At 41.3% G+C, this 25,617-nt stretch overlaps 1 protein-coding gene across 2 annotated transcripts in view; it reads left to right on the top strand.

The window, feature by feature from the left end:
- Positions 1–7,338: 7,338 nt before the first annotated feature.
- The window catches only part of KCNIP1 (potassium voltage-gated channel interacting protein 1), a 398,295-nt gene continuing 380,016 nt past the window's right edge, over positions 7,339–25,617 (top strand). Inside the window, exon 1 of one of the 2 annotated variants that reach the window (XM_057415102.1) lies at positions 7,339–7,482. In XM_057415102.1, coding sequence (XP_057271085.1) covers positions 7,395–7,482 — 88 coding nt within the window. In that variant the 5' untranslated portion in view covers positions 7,339–7,394. The remainder of the gene's footprint in view (positions 7,483–25,617) is intronic. The other variant, XM_057415106.1, reaches the window with a different exon arrangement.

The following is a 25,617-nucleotide window of genomic DNA, read 5'->3' as shown; positions in this document are numbered from 1 at the left end:
ATTTTCAAAGCTATTTCTTGAAGCTACACTTAAGGACCAGTCAAACTGTAAGTGACCTCAGAGCAGCCTTCCAGTATCTGAAGGAGGGGCTATAGGGATGCTGGGGAGGGACTCTTCATTAGGGACTGTAGTGATAGGACAAGGGGTAATGGGTTAAAACTTAAACAGGGGAAGTTTAGGTTGGATATAAGGAGGAAATTCTTTACTGTGAGGGTGGTGAGGCACTGGAATGGGTTGCCCAGGGAGGTTGTGAATGCTCCATCCCTGGCAGTGTCAAGGCCAGGTTGGACAGAGCCTTGGACATGGTTTAGTGTGAGGTGTCCCTGCCCATGGCAGGGGGATTGGAAATAGATGATCTTAAGGTCCTTTCCAACCCTAACTATTCTATGATTCTATGATGTGTTAGGCTACCTCAAACCTAAAGGGAGTTAGGACACAGCTAGTAGGAACAATTGCCTGTATGTGCTGGGTTTGCTTCCAAACAGATCATTAAGATTTAATTTCTGGTCTATCCTGAGACAGCTGTGACTTGAGGAATGCAGTGAAGATGATAAAGTATGTGACAACACTTCTGGACCTATGAGGACATGTGGCACCTCTATACTTCCATGTCTGGGTGAGACTCGGTGTGTAGCATCTATTCCTGTACTTCCCTACTCTGTGAAGGAGCTGAGTGCACAGGCTGGGCAGGAACCTGTGGCATGCTCTAGCCAAGCCTCCAGCTTTAGCAATCAGGACAGCCAGGACCACCAGGCTCATGATGAGTATGTGGGGACTGAAAACAATTTCCAGTGCAGGAGGAAGGATCCTGCTGTTACTTACTGAGTTAATGTAACAGTACATCATACCAACATGGGAAGAACTTCTTAGAGTTATGGGAAGGTGTGTGCAAGGAGATAGTGTCTGCAATGACATTCTTCCCTGAGCTGCAGGGAAAAGGAGTGTCTTGGATTATCCTTCTGGCTTCTGTGCAAAAATCCTCCTCCAGCCACATATAAGAATGGACCAGAGAAAATACCCAGCTGGTTGACAGTTGTGTCCTATGATGCCAAGTAGCAGAAACTTAAGAAAAGAATATAAAAATATAAATAGTAAAGGGTATTCTCTGACGTTACCCAGGATGGACCCCAGGCATCACCCCTTTGCCTTTTTGGCCTCCACAAGCACGATGACAATGCCTGTGGAATGAACTGGGTACCATGGAAGCTATACCCTGACCTCCTTGGCAGCAGTTGACTCTGGAATTGCTCTTTCCAAACCTAATGTACCCATAAAAAAATAGGGATCTCCCTGTTATGTTGTAGAGGGCTGTAAAGAAAGCTGGGCATCCCAGTGCACAGTTTGTTTCCTCATACCTATTCCAGAGATTATTCTGAGTGGTTTCAAGTTGAGGGTTTCTGAGATGTGCTGAGTGGTTTCAAGTTGAGGGATTAACTTTCTCCTGATGCAAATAGGTTTAGCTCTCTTTGATGTCAGCAGAAACTGTACTGGCAGAACCCCTGATTGAACTTAGCCCATATGAGTCTTACATACTCAGAGAATACTTTTTACCTCCCACCCACCCACACTGTGATCATGAATGGCAAATCGGGAAAGAAAAAGTTCCTACAATGGGCTTTTATATCTCTTTGGGATGACAATTAACATTTTGGATAGAGCTCTTGGATGTTACATGCAGAAAAATAAACTAAACATGGGTGTCAGTGAACCAGTTATATTTCTGAACGCTGTGTAACTACTGTAGTCCCTTATTAACCATGCTGAAAACATATGTAAAATAAATTAGAGGACATATTCTGTATTAATTTGGAGTTTATTTATACAAAAATCTTTAGAGAAAAATACTTTTGCCTACATCACAGCCTTCTCTTTGACTAACCTTACTTTTGTATCCCTCTCTATTTTTGACTGACCTCATTAGTCTTCTGGTGACACACAGACATTTAATATACACTAATATACGAAAAACTATCAGTCTGTGCTCACCTTATTGTATGAGGCCACTATAAAAAAGTCAAACAGGGACATAACACCTCAGATGTTCTCAGTCATTTACTGAAGACTGTCTATACTTTCCTGCAACCAGAATAAGCTGCTTTTGTACTTGCCCAAGGATAACAGCAGTGAGTAATTTGCGGCCCTTCATGGTCAGCATCTCTATGTCCAAGTGGTTTTTTTTAGGATTCTCAGTGGTGGGAGCTTCATTTCAAGCGCTTTCTGGCTGCTGAAACTTCTGATGGAAGCCTGGTTAATTCCAGCTTCCCTAAACTACAGGTCTGCAAATCTCTGCCACTCTACTGAACCTACTGCAGCTTTTATGCAACCCTGTGGTTAAGATGCTCCACTCCTATTGATGTATATTTTTTGTTCTTTTTAACTCATTTTTCTGTTTGGTATGGGTCTGCTGGTTTTGACTGGATAGAGTTAATTTTCACAGCACTACTAAGGTTTGGATTTGTACTGAAAGCAGTGTTGATCACACAGGGATGTGTGAGCAGTGCTTACAGAGCCAAGGCCTTTTCTGCTCCTCACCCCACCAGTGAGGAGGCTTGGGGTGCAGAAGGAATTGGGAGGGCTTGCCACCAGGACATCTGACTCCAACTGACCGAAGGGTTAGTCCATGGCATATGGCACCATGCTCAGCAGATAAAATTAAGGGGGAAGAAGGAATAAAGCTGGGAATGGTGGTGTTTGTCTTCCCAAGGTACTGTTATGTGTGATGGAGCCCTGCTGTCCTGGGGATCACAGAATCATAGAATGGTTTAGGCTGGAAAGGACCTTAAGATCATCCAGTTCAACCCCCTGCCATGGGCAGGGACACATCACACTAGGTCATGGTGCCCAAGCCTATGTCCAACATAGCCTTAAACACTGCCAGGGATGGGATAGCCTGCACTAGGGCCTCTTCACCCTCACAGGGAAGAACTTCTTCCTTATATCGAACCTGAACTTTGCTCAAGTTTAAACCCCTTATCCTATCACTACAGTGCCTGATGAATAGTCCCTCTCCAGCATCCATGTAGGCCCTCTTCAGATATTGGAAGGCTGCTCTGAGGTCTTCACGCAGCTTCTCTTCTCCAGCCTGAACAACCCCAGTATTCTCAGCCTGCCTTTGTATTGGAGATGCTCCAGCCCCCTTGGATGGCTGAACACCCATCTTAAGGCATATCAAGGATAAGAGGGTTATGAGGGGCAGTCAACATGGCTTCACCAAGGGGAAATCATGCTTGACCAACCTCTTAGCCTTTTATGAGGAAATAACATGGTGGATGGATGATGGCAGAGTGGTGGATGTGGTCTACCTTGACTTCAGCAAAGCATTTGACACAGTCTCTCACAGCATCCTCACGGCTAAATTGAGGAAGTGTGGACTGGATGATCAGGTAGTGAGGTGGACTGCGAACTGGCTGAAGGAGAGAAGCCAGAGAGTTGTAGTCTATGGGGCTGAGTCTAGTTGGAGGCCTGTAACTAGTGGAGTGCCTCAAGGGTCAGTACTGGGACCGGTATTATTTAATATATTCATCAATGATTTAGATGAGGGAATTGAGTGTACGATCAGCAAGTTTGCTGATGACACTAAGCTGGGAGGAGTGGCTGACACGCCAGAAGGCTGTGCTGCCATCCAGCGAGACCTGGATAGGCTGGAGAGTTGGGCAGGGAATAACTTGATGAAATATAACAAGGGAAAGTGTAGAGTCCTGCATCTGGGCAGGAACAACCCCAGGTTCCAGTATACGTTGGGAAACTACCTGTTAGAGAGCAGTGTAGGGAAGAGGGACCTGGGGGTCCTAGTGGACGACAGGATGACCATGAGCCAACACTGTGCCCTTGTGGCTAAGAAGGCCAATGGCATCCTGGGGTGTATTAGAAGGGCGGTGGTTAGTAGGTCGAGAGAGGTCCTCCTTCCCCTCTACTCTGCCCTGGTGAGACCCCATCTGGAATACTGTGTCCAGTTCTGGGCCCCTCAGTTCAAGAAGGACAGGGAGCCTGCTGGAGAGAGTCCAGCGCAGGGCAACAAAGATGATTAAGGGAGTGGAGCATCTCCCTTATGAGGAAAGACTGAGGGAGCTGGGTCTCTATAGTTTGGAGAAGAGGAGACTGAGGGGGGACCTTGTAAGTGTCTATAAATATATAAAGGGGGAGTGTCACGAGGATGGAGCCAGGCTCTACTCAGTGGCAAACAATGATAGGACAAGGGGTAATGGGTACAAACTGGAACACAAGAGGTTCCACTTAAACTTGAGAAGAAACTTCTTCTCAGTGAGGGTGACGGAACACTGGAACAGGCTGCCCAGGGAGGTTGTGGAGTCTCCTTCCCTGGACACATTCCTGTGTAACATTATCTAGGTGTTCCTGCTCCGGCAGGGGGATTGGACTAGATGATCTTTCGAGGTCCCTTCCAACCTCTAGCATACTGTGATACCCGCCTGATCATGGGAAGTGGTGAACGAATTCCTTGCTTTGCTTTACTTGTGTGCATGTTTTTTTGCTTTACCTATTAAATTGTCTCAACCCATGAGTCTTCTCACTGTCATCCTTCCAGTTCTGTACCCCACCCCTCTATGTGTGGGGGGGTGGATTGAGTGAGCAGCTGTGTGGGTCTCAGTTGCTGGCTGGGCTTAAACCACAACATAGAGGCAAACGTGTGAAAGTTAAGAGTGCCAGAGAGGCTTCAAGTGTTATCTGGGATATGACACAGTTTCCTTCTCCCTACTATACAAGATCTCCATTTCTGCAACTTTAATACAGCTCCTAGCACTTGTTTTGTTCACTGTCCTACATTCCACTACCCCCACCCCTCCAAATTATATCATGATGTATAAATATACTTGCAATTAAACATCCGGCAAACCTTTGATACAGAGATATACTAATTAGCAACCTGCTGATTCCTTCATTTCCCTATTGATATTTTACTGCTTTATAGATTTTTTTTTTTTTTTCTCTTCTGATGAACTGCATTTCCAACTTTGAATTGGATCTCTGGGAAGCCTTGGAGGTGGCTCCATGAAGGAGTTAGCAAAACACTTAGCGCTGTGTTTTCCACAAGTCTGCCATTCATTTTATTTAGTCAGAAAAGGTGAATGGTCCAGAGGAAAGTAGCTCTTGGCTTTTTCAACCCCTTCCCTCCATTTTCACATCACTCTGCTCTGTTTAGTTACTGGTTGGAAGTCTGTGGTGTAGGGTTATTTTACACCTGAACCTCCTGCACCACTCTATTTAGCAATATACTTCTAACGATGTTCAGGAATTTTGTGTAATCTCTACCTCAATTTCCCATTCCTAACATAAACCCAACACAACTCATGTGGGGGCTGAGGGTCCCCAAACGTGTAATATGCTGTGGGCTGTGCGGAGGTGATGGTGGCAGGAGCCACAGCACTCAGAATGTTTGCTGCAATGCAGGTAGGAAGGATTCGGAGGCAGCCAGGACCCTGCTCCCCTCCTCTGCCCCCAGTGCCCACCGCCCCGTGTCTCTGCGGGCTGTGTCCAAGCGCTTGCCTGGGTGACTTCAGTGGTGAAGCAAAGAGCAGGCTTGTGAGAAACATGGAGGAAAACGTACCTGATGGGTTGTGTGGGGGCAGTGCCCCAGGATGGAGGCTGCAGCCGCCGGGAACATCCGTGTGGGGCTGCGGGCTGCCCTGGAGGCCTCACGCTGTCTCTGCTGTCCAACCATCTTCACCAGCTCATCCCTGCTTCCTGCAGAGCATTTCTTTTGATATGTTTTGGAGTTTTCAAAAAATGCAAACTATTAAATCTGAATAGACCTGAAATCGAGTGTGAGGTGGCAGCTCGGTGGGCTGCAAGATGTCCGGTGCCTGGCGGTTCAGTACGGGAGTGGCTGTCTGAGTGTGAGCTTCATGGGGGCTATTACTGAAGTAATTTTGTCTGAATTTCGCTTTTTACGTGCCAAAGTACCCGTTTCTGAGGTAAAATGACCTGGTGCAGAGGCTTTCTGGGCAGGCTCCTCAGCTCCCTGCCTGAGGGGAAGGTGAGTGGCAGCGCGGGATACCTCTGTGAGGGTGGGAGAAGGAGGGACGGCGTTTCCAGCGGGTAGGACACACCGCTGCCTGCCTCACAGCGAGGTGAATTGCTTGGCAAAGCCCTGCATTTTGCCTGAGGGGGATGTAATTTACACTGTAAAGCAGTTCAGTGCCCCCCCCGGGTGGAAGGGATTATCGTTGTTCCCTGAGGTGAAGCGCTGTCTGCAGTGCTGGCTTCTCTGTAAAGGCAGAGCAGGGTTTAGCTGTTGCTGCTCTGAGGTGAGGCTGGCCCCAGGTGCTGGTGTTAAGGCTGATCAAACCATCTAACAAGGGGCAGCTGAGAGTGCTCAGAAACCTGAGGTAATCCGTTTGTAACCGTTCTGGAACAAGCAAAAACTGCATTTGGGGGTTGTTTAAAAGTACCTGAGAGGACTCGGGCATGGATTAAAGCCTAACGAGTCCTGACTCTACCCAGCCCTCAGCCGGGGTCAAAGGCTCTGAGGTATCTCTGTTTTACTCAAGTCATTTTACTCAAAGTATTCCAGGCCTGGAGAATTAACTGATTCAAATGGAGTAGCCAGAGCTATGGTTGTTGCTATGGGAGAACCAGTACAGTAAGAAGGAACCTGGTGAGCATCAAGTGAGCATAATGTGAGATAATGTGCAAAAAGTGAAGGTCTGTAGTAGCCCTGCACTGCACAGAGCTGTGAACACCAGCCCCGCGGGTGCCTGGAGGCCGGCTGGCACATCCCTGAGCATCCAGCAGATCAACAGCTGAGCAGCACCTAAGCTGTGATAAAATGAAAAGAAAAAAGACTTTTTCTGGGCGCAGCTTTGCTTTCCCACTTCCAGCAGGTTTTGTGAAGGAACACTCTGCAGCCTTCCACATGCAAAGTGCGATTACAGTGTTAGGAGAGTAAAGCTGGCAAGTTCATTGAAATCAGTTGGAAAAAGAGCACCAAGAAAAGGGTCTTCGAACAGCGGCTTCTTTTGTTTGCAGCAGTCACCACCCCGAGACTCCAGCGGTGAGTGCTGCATTAGCAGTGCCCTGCTGGCAGCCCGCAAAGCCGCGTGAATCAAACCCCTCCTCCCCTGCCTGGCTGAGGTGCTGCCTGCGCTTAGCAACTTCCATCAGGGCATCGCGGCCAGTGCGTGCAATAGCAGCCGGGAGGCTCCACGGGAGAGCCGTGCCTTTAACGATGAGGGGATGCACATTTCTCCACTGCAACCTTTCGTAGTAGCTCCAGAGAGGCAAACCTCGGTGCAGAGGCTCCGTGTGTGAGAGCGGAGTTTTGCCCGTTGCACAGACTGTCACTGCAACTTCGAAAAGGACTCCCTTTTTTTGTTGTTGTTGTTTCTTGTTATTCCTGGACTTTGTGACAGCGAAGAGCTTTTCTGCACGCTTGAACCATGAGTGGCTGTTCAAAGAGATGCAAGCATGGGATTGTCAAATTTGCTCAGACTATTTTCAAGCTCATCACAGGCACTCTCAGCCAAGGTTAAGTTCACGTTGTTCTTTTGTGCTGTTGGCTTTGTGGGGGTAGCTTTGTACCCTTTAAGGAGGCTTGCGTTAGAGTTCATAATTGTCTCTTCAGAGGTGTTCTGTTTTAATTCGGGGAATTGGCTGCTCTGAAAGAAGTTGCTATGTGCGGGGAAGATTGGAGCCTTATGTAATTGTTTTTAACTTGTGTAGTGTGTAACCTGTATTTGTCAGCCTGCCACAGCTCGCAACTGTAGCAGGCTATTTCAGTGTGTTGGAGAGGTGTTTCGGAAAGCAACTGATGTGAAGCTCCAAAAATTTAGATTTTGTAACTGCCAGTAATCGGTGCTTCTGTGTTATTTTCTAGTTTAGCACTTCTACTTGTTTGAAGCATGTGTGTACCTTGGTTCAAAATCTAGGTCGCTGCTTATCGCGTGCATGTGGGTACCTTTTGTATATCTAAGTTTTGCTTGTCAGCTATGCCCTGCGTGCCTTCCCATGTGCAGGGGGAACAGTAACTAAGTTAGTTATGCTGTACTCTTCACTAAAATGAAACAATAAGCAAAATAAGCAAAATAAATCCTCTAGTTGTCTTTGTGAATCTAGTAGTTCCTGCGATGGCGCACTGAGGTAAATTGTTGTTATTTTTGTTGGCCGTGCCTTTCATAGTGATACATCTTAGCAGCACCTATGGAAGCTGATTAAATGAGTATTGGTGACCTGTTTGAGAACTCCTGACAATAGTAAACAATGGTATGCTTGACTGCTGTTTGCTTTTTGAAATATGGACAGTGTTTAGCTGAGGGTCAGAGTTCTCCAGGTTTTGTGCGTGTTTGGGTGGACGGGGTGTGCCTTTTGGAATTGATAATACAGTTCAGACTAAATTATTAGTGGGAAGATTGTGTAGGCTGAAGAGTCTCTGTTATGGTGAATTTTTAAATGCAAAGTCTGAAGCTTTTTTTAATGTATTTGTCAAGGAGTAAGATAAGTTTAGAATTCTCGGAGGTGTGTGGCTGTGTTGGCTGTCTGGAGCACATATGCTCCTGCATGAATTTTAATGTTTAAGTTGTTTCCTAGGATAAACTAAGGCAGGCTGAGGTGACTTCTAAAATAGTAAATGTGGAAGTGCCAAGAACTGTTAAGTACAGCTTCCTTTAGTAGAAACTGGGAGGAACTTATTCAATCTCTCTCTCTAGAAAAGAAATATAATTCTAAGACGGTTTTCTCATCATGCCCTCACTAGCTTTCAAAAAGAAGTCTGCTGAACGAGAACATATATCCTTCCTATGAAGAATACTGGACAGGTTTGTTGTTTTTAAAACCAAGGTTGTTGGTTTAAAATTACATCTTCTTGTACTTATTCTTCCACTCCCCCGCCCCCATCATCCGTGGGCTGTCAAACACCAGCAGAAGAAAGATTAAAAACCGTAACAGGCTGTCATAGAAAAGAGCTGTTACGTGTTGGTTATAATTCATGGTTAATGACAAGTTGTCTCTTTAATACTGAAAACAAAGGAGAAATCCATAGAAGTAAATATAGTGAGAAAAATTGTTTATTATCATGATACAGAAAAGAAAGTAGTTGTAGGATGTTGTCTGCGGGACATCATCCTCTACAGCATGTCAGTGTGGTATATTTGTATTTTTTTCAGGAGATAATGGAATATAGGGTGTAGACTGTTAGATTCACCAGTGATTGACAGTAAACTTTGTGCTGTTTGCTTGAACCCCCTTTAAGACAATGCGCAATGTGAGTTCTGGTGGTGTTTTCCCATGTGCTTGTCTAGCGCAGTTCCTCTAATGCGAGTTTTCAAGCAGCCCCTGTTCATCTTCTGTTTGCCTTGCTCTGGCAAAGGGATATGTCAACATTTGAGTCTGACAGTAGAACAGCATTGTGTGGAGAGCTGGAATTAAGAGTAGAAAATGTCCAAGACTTGCTCCCCCCACCACTTCCCTTTTTTTCTGGAAGTTGCCAGCACTGTACTGCCATTGTCTTTGCAGCCCATGCACTGGTATCATACAGTCAGACCCACAACTTTCTAATGGCGATACCTTGTTTCAAGCTGCTTGGATTAGATAAGAGTGGTTTCCTATGATTCAAAGAATTCAAAACTCTAAACTTTTTTCTCTACTTAGCTGCTTGTGTTTTGAACTGGAAGAACCAGATTCAGGAAGAAATAAACCATGTGAATGAGTTTGTTGCATAGATATCAAAGACCTGTTATAGTTAAATGTTTTCATATCATTACCTATGAAACTCATGACTAGAAAGAAAATTATTAGAAAACTTGCTCAGAAGTGTTGAATTAAAAGATAAAAAGTGTTCATTTGTGCATTTATCTCTGAGCTTGTGGGTTATTATTTCTTTTAATAAAACTTCTGCATGTAAAGCCAAGAAATAAACTGTTGTATATAGCTATTAGTGACCGGGTTTTAACGTACACCATATACATACCTTTGAATACTCAAGCAATATCCCTTGTGTTCTTTATCCCACTCTTGCCTCATTTCCTTCATACTTTTTCATTTTATTTATTTTCTTTAAACACTTTTTACAAGGGGAATTGTTTGTGAGACACAAGATTAATTCTCTTCTTATGCTTCTACCTCTCTGAGGGTTATTGCAGTGAGAGATACTCCACAGTTCAATGTGGTGTAATCCTTAGCTATGCTCTATGACTTCTGCTTGTGTTGATAACATTTTTTCTTTCACCTTGATTATTTAAAATAACAATGAGACTGTCTGAGCTGCACCTAGAAAGTCCTTTCTTCTGCATCAGGGTGCAATGGGGCCGCAGGCTCTCCCTGCAGTTGGCAGGAAGGGAATGGGCACACTTAATACCACTGTGTGCTCACCAGCCTGTTCTGTATATCCTGATTTAAATCTGTAGCAAATCTAGGAGGTTGTGAGCCAGGAAGCTCATAGCTGGTACCTCTGCAGACCTGAACTAGTGAATTTTGCCATCTTCTGTCTTAGTCCGCTCTTTGGAAAACCTAACAGAGCAGAAGTCTCTGCTGCTCTGTGACTCTTCCACAAAGAGCTTTGTGCAGTTGGATGTATGCCTTAAAGAAAACATGTCTGGAGAAGCATGCTTTTGGGAGCAGAATGACACCCTTATTCTCCTTCTGCGCTTACATGGGGGTCCAGCACATGCAGGGGAGGAGTTACGGTGGTGATGGACAGTGTGTGAGCAACAGCAGTTTCACCAAAGTTGCCTCAAATATGTGTGTGAGATTTAGATGTTTTCACATCACTTTTGTGGTATGTGAAATAGTGGTTCATCCTCCATGCCCTCAGAGCAAGTAGGGGTGGTAAGAATGAATTTGTTTGGGGCTTCCTGTTGAGCAGAATGATTAAATCACAAGCCTCTGTGTGAGTGTGAAGATATTGCTAATGTCATTAAAAACCTAGTATAGGAAGGCCTTGCTGAGTGACCAGAAATTAAGCTGGAATGAGATCTTTTGGATTTCTATTAATGTATTCTAATTATCAACGCAAGAAAAGCAAGATAATTTTAGGGACCAACTCTTTCAAAATGTTCCTTTGCAAAAATAGATAAGTTTCTGCAAATTAACTGCCCTTTCACCTTTGTTCCAGAGCTGCCCCTCTTTTATTTGTGCTATTAAAATGCTTGCCAAAGGGTCTCATTTCTATTTTATTGCTTCTCCCATCTCTGTTCTGCAGCGTAATTCATCTGGAACTGGTAATTTGTCCACTTTTCATAGTTTTAATTGCCTAATTATCTGTTCAACTGCAGTGATAAAGTCTTCAAACATCTTGCTCTGCCCACAGCTTCTCTCACCATGAAAGAAAAGTATTCGGAGTGTTTCACAGCCATGTGATGTGTTTTGCTGCTGCTTTGTGAATCCAAATTGCAGCTAGTCTTCTGAGATGTTATGCGAGATGGTAAGGAAAGTGCATGGTGTCTTTTAGTCATACACAGGCCTTGTCTCCTCTCAGTGGAAGTTAATCTTGTTCCTTTGGAGCATTCTGGCACTGCGTTAGGTTTGTCTTCATGACTTCAACCTCTGAAAATGCAAAGGTAGGGTAAATGTTGCTAAATGCTCTGAGGATTTAGACACAGTCTCATTGCAGTTGTGCAGGTGATGTCAGGGATCCTGCACCTGTGTGACATGGAAAAATATTTGATTCTCCTGCTGCTATGTAGCACACCTTCACTCCTTGAATTCTGGCTACTGACTTCAAATTTAGAGAAGCTCTGATTCAGAGGGCTCCTGTAGTAGCACTTTTATGCCCTCTCTTTATAAAACTTTTCTGAGTGTTTTAACTGTTTTTAATAAGGCAAGTGGTTACTGAAACCAAGTGAATAACATGCTTTTACAGAGTAGGGTTAGAGCTTGTCCATGTTTCTCGAATGGTCCTGAAAAGTAAGCGAGACTTTCTGTGCACAAAATGCTGTGCAAAGTCCCGTTTAGAGAGGGGCTGCCACTTGTCTTCACTGTGCATCTTGGAGAATAGTCCACAGCTAATGAAGCTTCACAGTTCAGTACCTGATCTGAATTGTACCCAGTGAAGCTCTGCAACGTCATTGTGTGAGGTGTCTGTGAGTTTTGTTTTGCTGCTTTTAAAACTCAGCATACCTAGTTATTTTTAGTCCATGCTTTTGAATCTTTGACCCCCCAAGCAACATACACCTCTGCTTGGCATGGTACACATTTGTATGTCTCTGAAAAAGGAATTGCAGATAAATCAAAAAGCTACACTATTTGAGTAATCTGAATATATGTACATGCATTCCACTTGTGTCTTTTGTCAGGAACAAGATGAATTTTGAGAACTGAGAGTGAGAGGAAGCGGTAATGCAATAGTCTTCCTTTCAAAACTCTATAAACCTCTGCTTCTAGAAACTATTACCTCTGCAAACATAAGGGTGCATGAGTGCTAGAAAGTTAAGAACTCAATTGTTTGCAATGGGGTAGCCCCAAAAGAGAAGTAATTTTACTTATAAAAGAAGAAAATGTTCTCTTATCCTTTTTGAAACTGTTCAGAAAGGGCTGGGCTTTTGTTGGGTGATTTTTTATTTTTTAATTTTTTTTTTTGTGGGTATTTTTTTTTAAATCATGTTCTCCGATAAGCATTTGTGTGTGCTGTGTCTGATAGCCCAGAATACTGCAGAATCTTGTATCATATCAGCAGGTAAACTGGGTGCTTCTCTGAATATTGGGTATGACAACTGTGAGATTTCTACTCTGAATATGTCTGAAAAACAAGACATGTTAGTTTAACTGTCCAGGTCTGTATTCAGGACTACGGTAATAGGCAGTTTCTCTAGAGAAATATGTATTGATTTTTTATTTTTTTTGCATAACTGATGGTTTAATTTTCAGATTCCCTCATTAAAAAAAAATTTAAAAAAAGCAATAAATCATGGTAGATCCTATATCATAGGAAAAATTTGGAATCATGTGGGGGCTGGCTTTGGTTGGGTTTGGTGTTTTTTTTTAATTTTTCTTTTCATAACTAGTGGGCTAACCAGAGATACGCTGCTGGCCGGTGACTAAGGCATTTCCACCTATGTTGTAGCTATGTTGAGATGCTAATTTGCCACTTAGATTTTGTCATATAAAATGGTGCCAAATGAACAACCCACAGCATATTTTGACCTAATGGACCCTATTACTAACTATCTGATGAATGGATTTAAGTGTAAAGTGATAACTTTTGAAGATGGCTCAACATAAGTGGATAGTAGCATTCATTAAATCATCCTAAATTAGTTTAAATTAGCACATGAAGTGTAATTTTGAGATGTAATTTTATTTCCAGTATCATAACACTAAAGGGTGACAACAAAGCTACACTTATCTGTGTTTTCCATGCTCAGAAACAAGTCTTGAGCTGCAAGTCAGCTCTATTTTGGGCTACATTCTGTATGTATTTTTGTGAATTATTGCTTGACCGTAGAGTGTTTTCAAACCTTGATCACCTTGGTGCTAGCAGCTAAACATACAGGAGTGTTTCTACTCCATGTCAGTAAAGCTAACTGGTTTCCTGAGCAGGAATCCACTGTTAGGGATGTAAATGAAATTCTGTCCTCACTCTCCTTTTTGATGGTATTTTAGGGGATCTTGTTCTTGAACTTTGCTGTTGTTGTTGTTCTACAATGATTAGTAAAGCTCATAAATCAAAATGTAATGGAAAGCAGGCATGGGAAGGTTTTACCTATAGCAGCACTAAAGCTTGTGTGTAATTGGAATGAATATTCATGCTCAACTTCTTCCACATTTGCACAGCTTTAGTAAAACCCAATAGCATGTATATGCAATTTGACTTTAACTTCTCAGCTGGCTTTAACTCCCAATTTCATTCTTTGTAATGACTGTTTCACAACATCTGGCTTGTGGGGTGCAAGGGTAGAGTACATTTAATGCTGGTAACTGGAAGTAAAGTAGTCTGAGGTTTACAAATAAGAGTGATTAATGCTTCCTTTACAAATGGGAGACTTGCTGCAGTAGCCTTACATTACAGAGTGAGATTGTTACCACAGGTCTGATTAGGTGCTCATCATGTGAAGCCAAAATAGAGTTTTGAGAGTGTAAAAATAAAACCTTGTTATATAATTTACATAATTGCATCTAGCAAAAGATAATGTAGTTTTAATCTGTTGCAATCTGAAACTTTAAAACTCTAATAAAGAAGAAGAGTTTAACATGCCTGCCTTTGAAATTTTGAATGACAACTTCAACTTTCAGGTAAATCTGTCTTATAAATGTGCAATAGTGGCATGACATTTTTCTGGTGCTTTTTTTTTTTTTAATTTATTTTGCAAGATATGTTGGTGTTTTGCCACTTGTAAATTCTTCAGCTAAAAGATCAGATGTTTGTTTCTGGATGATTTTGGCAAGAGTCATGTTTAAACTGGGTAATGGAAGATATAATGAATGAATACATCCATTCTGAAGGGAATACAGTGTGTTTGACTTGATGAACAGCAACCAACTTCTTTCCTCACTCGTGCCATGAAGCATGTAGAAGGCTAAGTCTACATAGAAAAGTAACTGGTTTTGAGGCTCTGAAACTCTTGGCTGCTTCCTTCATCTTCTAGCTATGAATACATAAATGTGAGGAACTTCAAACAAGGATTTTTGGTGCCCTATTTCATATCTGAATTCCAGAAAGTTTTACCCACCTCAACAGCCAAGGTAATCTACAGAATCAGGTCAGGGAGGGGTGACCATGCTTCAGGGGTTTGGGTGGAGGTGTTCTGCTGAAGCTGCTCCAGTTTATAGAGGTGGTTTTATAGCAGTGTTGCAGATCTGGAAGGCATGTGTGATTGATGCACTGGCTATGTGGAACTGCTCTGCCCTTCTCTGCCCCTCTTGCAACTAAGGAGGCTGGGCCATTTACCTTTTCATTATGGGCCTCTGATATTTTAGAATATCCCCTGGGGACAGAGAGGCTTTCAGAGGTGGACTTAAAGGTAAGGATCAAGAGAAGTGTACTGCTCACCTGTCTCTGTGGATCCACTTTTAACTGTGTAGAACCCCATCTGAAAGCAATGTGAGTAATGCAATATTTTGCCTTACTGAAATAGTTCTGTAATGTTTTCTCACTTGTAATAAAGGTGTTGGTCTCCAACAAGCAAATGCAGTTTAAAAAATGTCTTTGAATTGGCTGCTGAGGATGACATGGTCTGGGTTTTTTTGGTGTATACCCTCATAGCTTTGGTATAAATGCCATTGATTTATGGATTGTCTTATCTGTGCACTTTATTATCGAAATGTGCTGCATACTGCTTTGGGATTAAGACAGTAATTCACCATAGGATCACATACATTATCCAGTCTGAATTAGAAGTGTGTATTGGCTTCAAATGAAATTAATAACAGGTCCCTGGGGAAATCACACTATGGGGAATATCATTCTCTCTCTAGAATGGTTTTGTATGTTTGTATGGAAAGATGATGGTGGTTGGTGATGTTGGAAGGGGGGATATTCCAGTGAAATAAGTGCTCGTAATATGAACTCTTCACAGTAGTTCACAAATAGCAATTTTCATGATTTTTGTGCAGTGCTAGTGCTGCTCAGAAGGGAGGACTGTGAGGGCCTTGTCATCTTGCTTCTGATATCAATCAAATGTCCCCTAGGGAAGTGCAGGGAAACCTTGTAAGCATTGTGTTTAGTTAAGCAATAAATATGAATTCTCTTCATTCCCATTGTTACCGTGTGGTGTGGGGGACTGGAGGATAAAAATGAGCAGATTAAAATCTTGAGGTATGAATAGGTTATCTGTTGAAATATGCCCACTTTAACATAACTATTCATAAACATGAATTGCTGTTACTTAGCAATTTAAGTCTCCGTTTAGTGATAATAAACAGAGTAAATGATAAACTTCATCATCCATGTTTCAAAGAATAGGGAAATTATACATAGCAATTCTTAGAAAGGAGCAGTCTAGTTTTTGCCTTTTACATTCACAAGTCCTCATGGTTACCCATGAAAAAGCATTATTACTACTGCATAGTACAGCTAGTGATGAGTGTCAGCAGCAGCAGCAGCCTTCTGGTAGTCCCTCAACATTCCAACAGTTGCAGGGAGTTCCTGGAGTAAAGCAGGGAATAAAAAGTGTGAGAGATTTTTATCATTTATCTTTGGTAGAGATAAACACATTACTTTAGAGGAATAAGCATGAGATGCTCTACATCAAAATGCTTAGTCTAATAAATCATCTAAAATATGGCTCTTGTCACACCACCTTGAAGTAGTAAAACTGCAGCTGACTGTTTATAAAAATTGCATAAGAACCATCTGGATTCAGTCTAAGAGGAGGCCAACAGAAATGAAAATAATGTTTCCAAATGTAAAATTAGGGGAGAGCTAAGTAAGCTTGAAGCTGAAAAAGGCATGAAAGTAAGGTAGGCTTCTTAATTTCCTGCTTAACATCTGTTTGCTGTGATGGTTTTAATTCTTTTTTTCTTTTCTTTTTTTGATCTTATATCTGTCACGTTCTGTGTAAATGGGGAGTAGCAGTTCTTTAGCTCATGTGTTTTAAAGAAACTCGTAGTGGTCAGGGAGTTTTTGAGTTAGCTTGCAAACATGTTCAAAGCCCCCCAGTTGTTGAATTCTGTGTTGATGTTGATGCCCTGAAAGGAATTTTATCACTTGTTTCATAAGAAGCAATTTGAGATTCAGTGAATAAAAGCCTTTAAACGTAACCCATGCTGCAGATGTGGTACCTCAGGATGCTGCTGTGATTGTTACTGGCATCATGGTGAGCTGTGATAACCAGGGTCCTTTCAGTTTTTAAAAGGTCTCACTCATGCAATTTTAGTGATGCTAATCACTCCTTCAGAAGCTGAAAGAAGTGTGGTTTGCATCAAGGGCTGGCACTTGAATTTATGGGGTAATACCTCATGCTGTGCCCTGTGTTCATCTTAGAAATAATTCTGCTTATTGTGAGGTTTCTGTCTTTTTACACATAGAAAAACAGGGGGAACATTTGCATTGTGAACGTCTGCAAAACCACTGTTAGAAGCTGAACCTATATGCAGTATTTCATGGGGAGGTAAAACGTTAAGACCACAGACTGTCTTGTGAAGGCAGCTGTGATAAACAAGCTGTGCATTTGTATTTATAAGAGGAAGAAATGGCAGTATTAAACAAACATAATTGACGATCTATAGTATGCAAATAAAATTTATTAAAGCAAGAAAAAAGGAGCCCAGAGCTAAGATTACTTTTACCAGTCTGGGGTGGTTTTTGACAAGTTGGAGGACTGGGAAATGAAGACTTAAGTCCATCACTTCAACTGTAACATCTGTTTCCAGAATGCTGTATCTTATCTAAAAGCAGTTGCTTTCCAAGGATCCAATCTGACACTATCTTGATGATAGAGCATCCCTTGGTTTAAGACAGACTGGGTGCTTGTGTCTTTATTGCACTTTGTAACTCCATCACAAGGCATTAGCTATGTAAAACTTGAGTAAATAAGCACCATGTATGCATACTGAACTACTGGAGGGGTTCAGTTACTTTTTTGCATCAAACCAGCTGTTCACTCCTTTAACCTGACTTGGAAGCCACTTGTGAAGCAGAAAACCAGTAAAAAGTGAATTTCTAAAGGAGTTTGTGTGATGTTGTTCTGGTTTTCTGCTTATTGATGATTTCATTTCTGTAAGTATTTGTATTGTCAGCTTAATTATTAACCTTTTCTTTACCAAATGGGACTGGAACTAACATCTGGAACTTTGAGACAGTTTTACCAAGTTCCCCATGGGCTTTCTTGCTTTTGTCTGTATACATCTCTGCAGACAGGGTTTTGTCTATTCCCATTGATAGCCCTTTGTAAGGCTGCAGTAGTGCTATAGCATAGCCTGTTTTTTTCATCCCCTCTTACTTTATTAAAAGGTATTTCTAAGCAAGTTAAATATGTATTACATTAGGAAGCTCTTTATGACAACTGTTGACAATAACCTCTTGGCAACAAATACCTGTGTATAGTATTAGTGCATATATAAAGCACTGAGTAGTTGTTAGGGAGATGAAATCAAAACAAACTAAACTATAAGTAGTGTATACACAAATAGCACTTGCAAGCTGATCCATTCCTCTCTAGAATGGAACTTGTTGACGTTGCCATATGAATGCTTTGTGTTGTGCAAACCAAGAAGCAAAATCTGAGTTGTCTTGCAGTAGTTGTTTGTGAGAGGACAAAGGGAAGCAGCTGTCCATGGCCTCAGATCCTGGGCCCCAAATTCTCAACTCAATGCCATGAGTATAAACAACTGAAAAAAGTATATGGACTTGTGCTCAGAAACTAGAAAACTGTATGTGTGGCTCTAAAACACCTTCTCATAAGTCCTTTTATTTCATAGTGTTTGGCATTAATACAGGGCTGTAAATGCGGAGAATTCAGCTAAATTGAATTCCATTACTGCACTAATATAATTGACTCCAGTAAAAAATGCTTTCTGCTTCACAAATGTTGGCTTTGGTTAGCAGCCTTCAACCTCTTAAAACAATTCCCATTGACTTGCCCAAGTAGCTAAACAAGGTTTGAAAAACAATCTGGTTTTAATATTGTACCTTCAACAAAATAGATATCAAAATGTAACCTTGGCTGTATAATCTGAATTTCTCAAGCTGAAGCTGCTGTCTGACTAGGAGCCAAGAACATGGGTGTGTTTGCAATTAGAAGCAGCATTAGAAGCTACTGTCTTTTTGATATTCGAGAAGGAGTTATAGTAAAATAAACACAGATTTGGTAAGAGCTGGTGAAAATCTCTTTTAAAAGGTCAGTGTGCTGTGCACCCAGTTCTCTCTTTATCCTCCTTTCCCTGAGCCATTAGGGGTTGCACAAAGGACATACCTTCTGGCATCAGATTACCGGAGGAGAGGATGTAAATGCTACGCAGCAGCCACGAATATTCTCCAGCTGAAGAAAAGCCTGAAAACAATGGTGTCTTGCAGCAGGGTGTGCTGCTGACACAACAAAAGAGTAGAACCGAGACATGAGAGGCTCTGACTGCTCCTGACTGCTTCTCGTGCCAAGGGACATTGCCCTTTCGTTAGGACTCACTGGGAAAGAGATAATGGTCTTTCCCTATGTCTTTCATGCAAAACTTGTTTAAAAAAGATTGTGCACAAGTCCCTTTAATTTACCAAGAAAATGCTATCTGCAAACCCTGCATTGCAGAGATTCTTCCACTTATCCACAGCAACATCTCTGGGCATTCTCACTGTTTTTTGCATCTAATACTCATGAATAAAGCTGTCAACAGGCTGTTGTTATACCTGTTGATTTGACCATCTTGTATCACAAACCTCTTCCAGTTCATGATGTAGCACAATTACAATACAATACAATAGTAGGATGCAGATCAACTAGGGCTAGAAATGCACTTGTTGGCCATCTTTCTTGGCTTTGTTCTACTTACCAGTGGAACTGTATGCAAACTGGCATAGGTATCCCAGCCAACCGAAGTGGAAGTCATGTGGGCTCTGAACAACAGAGCACTGAGTAATGCTTGTCAGTAATGCTGCTGTAATGACATTGCGGTATTAGAAAGTGAAGAATGAAGTTGCATAAGGGACTGAGGAGGAGGAAGGACTTTAAGCTTGAAAAGGCTCAGAGAAGCCAGGCAAAGAAATAGGTTCTGCAAGCAGTTGTGATGGTGCAACTTCACTGGCATGCATCTTTTCCCTGTTCCACTGCTACTCTGAAATTAAACAGTGCATTACAGAGATCAAAGGGCTCCCCTATGTGTGTTTTAACACCAAAATGAACAAAAAGCATCCACAAACCTGCCTATGCTAAATAAAATTCTGTGAAGCAGGTAGGATTTTATACTCTGGAAGCAAGTTTGTTGCTGTGTTTTCAGGAAGGGAATGCAGTTTCTATAGGACACTAATCCAAATTTCCAGGCGACTTAGGAGCCCTAGTGAACTATAAACCAAGCAAGGTACCTTTACTCTTCCTTCTGAAGTCCTTTGTGTAAAAATTTATTTCAGCTTAAATCGACTGGCTTTTGTGCATGGAAGCACAGTAATGAGAAACTTTCCATTCTGCTTTCTGTGTACGAATTGAAGTTGGCATTTTTTTTTCTGATGAGAGCAGCAATAGCATGGGAGGAAATTTCAAAAAGGAGGGGTTTGGGTTTTGTTTTTTTCTGTGCTGGTTTCAAGAGAAGCATCACAAATGTTTATGCTTTTTCTATGCTGTTTGCTGCAGTGTTATATTGCAGGGAAAATACTGTGTCATATCCTCAGAGATTTTCAGCTTGCACAATATTCAAGTTTTTCCTTTTCAGTATGAATGTTACTATTGCATGAGATGTTTGTGCAGCTAGAATTCTAAAATGGGTATTCCAGTTTGAAGACATTGAAGGGGGGGCAGTAGGGAAATGAAAGATGTAGGTGCTAGTGTCTACATTTAAATGGAGAAGACCCTGCCATAACTAAAGAATAGCTTTAAACCTATGCTGTTTCAAGTCCTCTGTCTGCACAGTTGTCTTGGTTGATATCTTCCAGGTAAAGCATAAACAATAATTTAACTTCTTCAGCATTCTTCATCCTGGAGTTTGAAATGGCAAAGCCTCATTTCTTATCTCTAATTTAAACTTTTATGAATTCAATAAACTTGGGAATAAACTTCTAGAGCATTTATCTAACATAACATTCTGCTTGGGTACAGCCTTTGGAGAAGGGTGCTGACTAGTGCCTGAATGAAATCTCTGCTCCAGTATTGAGCAGGACCTGACTGATTGCCTTTTTCTGGGCATCCATTTGATTAATAATAATGTCTTCTACTAATTTAAAATATTTGAATTGTTGGCAGTATATGCATATTGGGAAGGAGATCAGCAAGTCTTTACTTCCCTCTTTAACCTACCTTATGGTGGGAGGTGAGGTTCTGTGCAGAAATAGGGGCAGTAGGGTATAAAGTCCATGCCAGAAGCTAACCTTTTGATTGGGTTCAGCCTGTTGAATGCCAGGGTCTGGACCAAAGGAAACACTGCACATGTAGGAATAAGGGAAAACTTTGTCTGTCCCCTCAGGGAAAATTGTTAGCTCAAATTAGCAGTGACTCAGCCATCAGAGTATTCCAGTGATGAGGCTTTTAGGTATTTTGGGACAGATAACTTTCAACCTGTTGTCATGCTGGAGCATTTTAAGGCCTGTTTCAGAGATGGGTGTGATTCAGCAGCCTGCCCTGACAGTGTTCTCGTTGACTCCTTTCTCAGGATTAGATGGGCATTGACTATGAGGCTGAGATCTCTTGATTCTCAAGAGCACGATACATATGATCAAGTGGTAGTTGTCTGACTGTTTAAGAAATACAGGTTACAGAATATTAAAGCAGTAGCTTTGATTTCTTGAGCAGCTGAGCAGCGGGATGTGGTTTATCTGAGTATGATGGGATGTAAAAATAAAAAAGTGGAAACATTATTATAGCTTGTATTATGGAGGAAGAGGTTGATCATAACTTTTTGTTCCAGACATAAAGCATATCAGCTATTTGATTAAAAAAGCAAAGTTTGGGGGTGGTTTCTGTTTGGTTTTTTTTTATGTTGCATATTGGTTCTTTGCCCTAATGGTGTTGCATACGATTTTCTTTGTTTCAGTGATCTTTTTCTATAAGTACCTATCAGAAGATGTATTACACTAAAAATTGAAACTCACACAGCAATATCATGATTCAAATGATGCTACAGCAGTAAAACAAAAAAGATTAGAAATGGAATTGAGACTTAATGTGGAAGTAGTAGTGATAAATGATCAGTATCCAAGTCTGCTTCAGTGAAAAGTGCATTTTAATTGGTTGGGTTGATCAGTCTCATCATACATGGAGCAGGTTCAGTAGTTGTTTATTCTCTCTTCTGGGGGGTGAGAGCAAGGAAAATGACCAGAGGTACTAAAGCAGAATAACGCTAATCATAAGGCAGGAGGCTCCATTGCTTCTGTCCAACATACGTGGTTGACTTGGTCCTGTTGAGTAAGGTGTTAGAGGACTGCTTCACTAGTGCAATGTTCAAAAGTGAATTGAAGTGGGTCTTTTCTTCTTAAGATGGTAATATGTGGTTTAAAGCTATACAGATGTAAACCTTTCTTATTCTCTGAATTCAATACAATAGGGTTTGAACTGACTAACATTTTCCAAGTCAGATTTGTTGACTCTTATTTCTTAAAGTCTTTTTTTAATGAAGAATAAAAGATCAGAGAAACAAAACTGGAGGAGATTTGGTACAATTTTAAATGTTGAATGACCAACTTCTACTAAGTTCCCCAGTGAGTGGTCGCGTGAAATACAGACTTCTCTCATGGCAGGTTTTCTTTTGTGTACACTCTGTTCACCTATTTTCTTTGTATTCAGTTGAAACGCATTCAGTTGTGCAGGAGGGATGTCACTGAAGTGAGTAAACGTGGAGAACAGAACAAGAAATCCATGTAAAAATTAACCCCACAAAAGTGAAACATAAATTGGGTCAGACAGAAGAAAATAAGGGGGAAGGTGGGGGGGGAATAGCCCTCTGCTATAGTTCCTCCTGCCTGGAGAAGGTGAGACTCCCATTTATTTTTGCCAAAGCTGCATATAAACAGGAAAGAAAAGCCCACTATTTTCATGATTAAAAAGAAGTATTGAAACACGGGCTATGCTCTTCAATCTCTGATAAAAACTCAGCATTGATTCTGCTTATCTCTTCAACCATGTCCATAGTTTTAATGGAGCTGGAGAGCAAATTAATGTTACTTAAACCAGATGTGTTTTACAGCCCACTTGTAACTTCTGCCAAAAACTGTTGTTCTTTTTCCTTATTTGCAATTGTGTGATGAGAGGTGTGGAGAGGCTGCAGAGGTGGATGTGGATGGACAGTAATCAGTGTAAATATGCTACGTTGAAGGATTGCCACTGGCGATATTCAAACACTATCCTACCTTTTTCAGACCCTAAATAGTACATTTCTTACTACAAGTACAGGGAGTCAAAAATTTCAGTCTCAGTTGCACTCTAGCTGGATCCTGAGGCTCTTGGATCTGTTAGCAGAATAGTCCTCTGTCTTCAGCTGAAGATGCTGTTATTTTTCTCGTTGCAAACCCAATAAAGATTGCTAAACCCCAGTTCATGTTGTTCAGCCCTTACATTTCGTTTTACCACACTGCCGTATCTGCTGATCTCTGATCACATTGAAATACATGCTGTATTTTGAGATTTCTGTTTTGACTTCATCAAATGTCAAGTGTTTTACAGGCCAGAAACATAAGCAGGGTAATAAACAGCTCTTTATGTCAGTTAGGTTATGAATTTATTTTTATGGTACAACAGATAATACTAGATACAGGTAAAGTTAAAGAATTTGCTAATAAACCAAACTTTATATATATATATTTTTTTTTTTTTCTTAGAACTATGTGATTTTAGATGTGCTGAGGGAGGGAGGCAGTGTTAGGTGGAGGCATTTGTTTAATACAAGGTTCTCAGCCCACATGAAGAAAGGAGAGGAGTAACAGTATGAGAATAATGGGCTTCAGAAATAAGATTTGGCAGGCTTGGGAAGCTGGTATGTAGTCTACTGAGAAGATAATATTAAGCAAGCTGGTCCCTGCTGGAAAGGGCAGGCAATGATCCTGATTGTACAGGAAGATAAACAATGTAAGAGACTAGTACAGATGAAATAGTGGAAGCATGTTGGGATAAGAGCAGAAAGGTCAAGGTGCAAAATGAGTTATTACAACTGGCAAGGGACTTAAGAGATGGCAATAAAAGATTCTAAAAATACACTGGAAATGAGAGAGACAACAGACAAAAATCGTGAGTGGCTCTGGGCTGAAGTAACCACTGATTCTTCTTTTAGCCTTCGAACACCAGTTTGTGTGACTTGTTGCTTCACACAGTTAATTGCCACAAGGAAAGAGAAGCACAGATGGGAATAACGGCTAAAAAGTGTTTAGATAAGTCAGACATGATTGAATTCATATTGCCTGATGAAAATACCTATTGAGGGCTAAATCTGTGCAATCTTTTAGCTGCTGGAATTTATTTCTGAGCACAGGGGGAATTTGGGAAGGGCAATTTTGTGTCTGCAACATGGTGTGAGGAAAAGGATGTACAGGCTAACCAACCTAACTTTCTGCAAGAGCAAGATAATAGAATAAGTAATGAAAAAAGTACAACTGTTTGAGAGATGAGCCAATTCTGGAATGATTTCCTCTTCCCTATTCTCTGCCCACCCAAACCCAATCCATCCTTCCACAGCTAGTCAGCTTTTGTCAGAAATCAAACATGCAAAACCCCACAACAAAAGAAACACCCCCATGCCTTCTTACCCTTTCATTAGCAAACATCCCTGGTGTGAGAGTTGGAAATGGGAGATGCAGTGCTGCTTTATCTACTTTTTGTTTTGAAGGTCCTGTACCTGACACTTGATAATCAAACTAAGGAAATAGCATATAGTTGAAACTGCTGTTCAAAGTCCACTTTAAAACAATCTATTTAAACATGTCACCCTGCTCTGCTAACAGCTAGATCTAGCACTGTATTACTCTCATTAGGTGTATGGAGCTGGGGACTCTTCTTTTTCACACTTGATGAAGTAAATTGACAGAAATTTGGAGCAGGAGCATGAAAGCTCTGTACATCTTTATAGAATAAGTGTTAATACTTAGTATCATACAAAAATTGGTAGTATTCCAGGAGGGAGGTGGAAATAGTTTTTCCTTTTGTTGGTGACGTCTGAGCTCTTAGAACTATCTTTCCAGAGTGGTTTGTTTTTTCTGGTCATTTTAGTAGTGATCATCTTACTTCTGTATTTTTATCCTTGTCCCCAGCGTGTCAGTGATTATCTCGAGCATCTGGTGAGGTGCCTGGTGGGCTTATGTTGCTGGGTTTAGGAGGTTTTGATTTTGTTGATGTGTTTTGTGTTTGCTTGAGGTTGGGAAGTGTTTTGTTTTGTTTTAATTTGGTTTTGTTGTTTGTTTTGGGTTATTTCCTCTGTGCCACTTTCAGCACAGTCAATCTATCGTTCTGCTTTTGAGCTGTTCTCATTCTGCTGCAAACTTGTTTCTAAATAGTGTTGGGATATAGTCCCCCTTGGGTAGTACTTGGGAGAAACAACAGCGTGCTGCAGTAGCATCTTAGGTGGGCACCAGTTCTGCTTCTATATCCAGCTACTGTGGAATCTGAAACAGATGTAGCCTGCTAAAGGCTAAGTGCTCTCCTGTATGGAATTGTTTCAGCCACACTGAGATGCAGTAATAATCTCGTGGAATTAATAGTGTCTTTTAGTCACTTAGCTCTTGAATGCTGGAAAAAGCATCTGTTAATTTTTACAGCTGTACCTTCATGTTTTGCAGCCAGATAAATTCTTAATTTCTGAATTTGTATTTTCTGACTACTGCAGTTAGGTGCCAGTGTCTGCTTTTGACATGGAATTAGTTTGAGTTGAGAAGGCGGGCAACAGAATTACACTTTATCTGTTGATTCTTCTCATTTTGAATTCATTTTTATCCTCTGAGAAATAATTCTTCTAATCTTAATATGCATACGTATATTCCTGTACGTTGCTATGATTTGAGATCATGAAGTGTCATCCATCAGTTTGAGTCTTGAAATTTAATTTTTTTTATAAACTACTTTCCTGTAGAGTCTTGATGTTTAATAACTGTATAAAATACTTGTTCTCAACGCTGTC

This window comes from Pezoporus wallicus, unplaced genomic scaffold (genome assembly GCF_028554395.1).
Source record: "Pezoporus wallicus isolate ANWC-B61680 ecotype Strahan unplaced genomic scaffold, APGP_CSIRO_Pwel_v1 contig_4161, whole genome shotgun sequence".
NCBI classification, from domain to species: Eukaryota; Metazoa; Chordata; class Aves; order Psittaciformes; family Psittacidae; genus Pezoporus; species Pezoporus wallicus.
The sequence above is the reverse complement of the archived record's forward strand: the minus strand, read 5'-3'. Positions and strand labels throughout refer to the sequence as shown.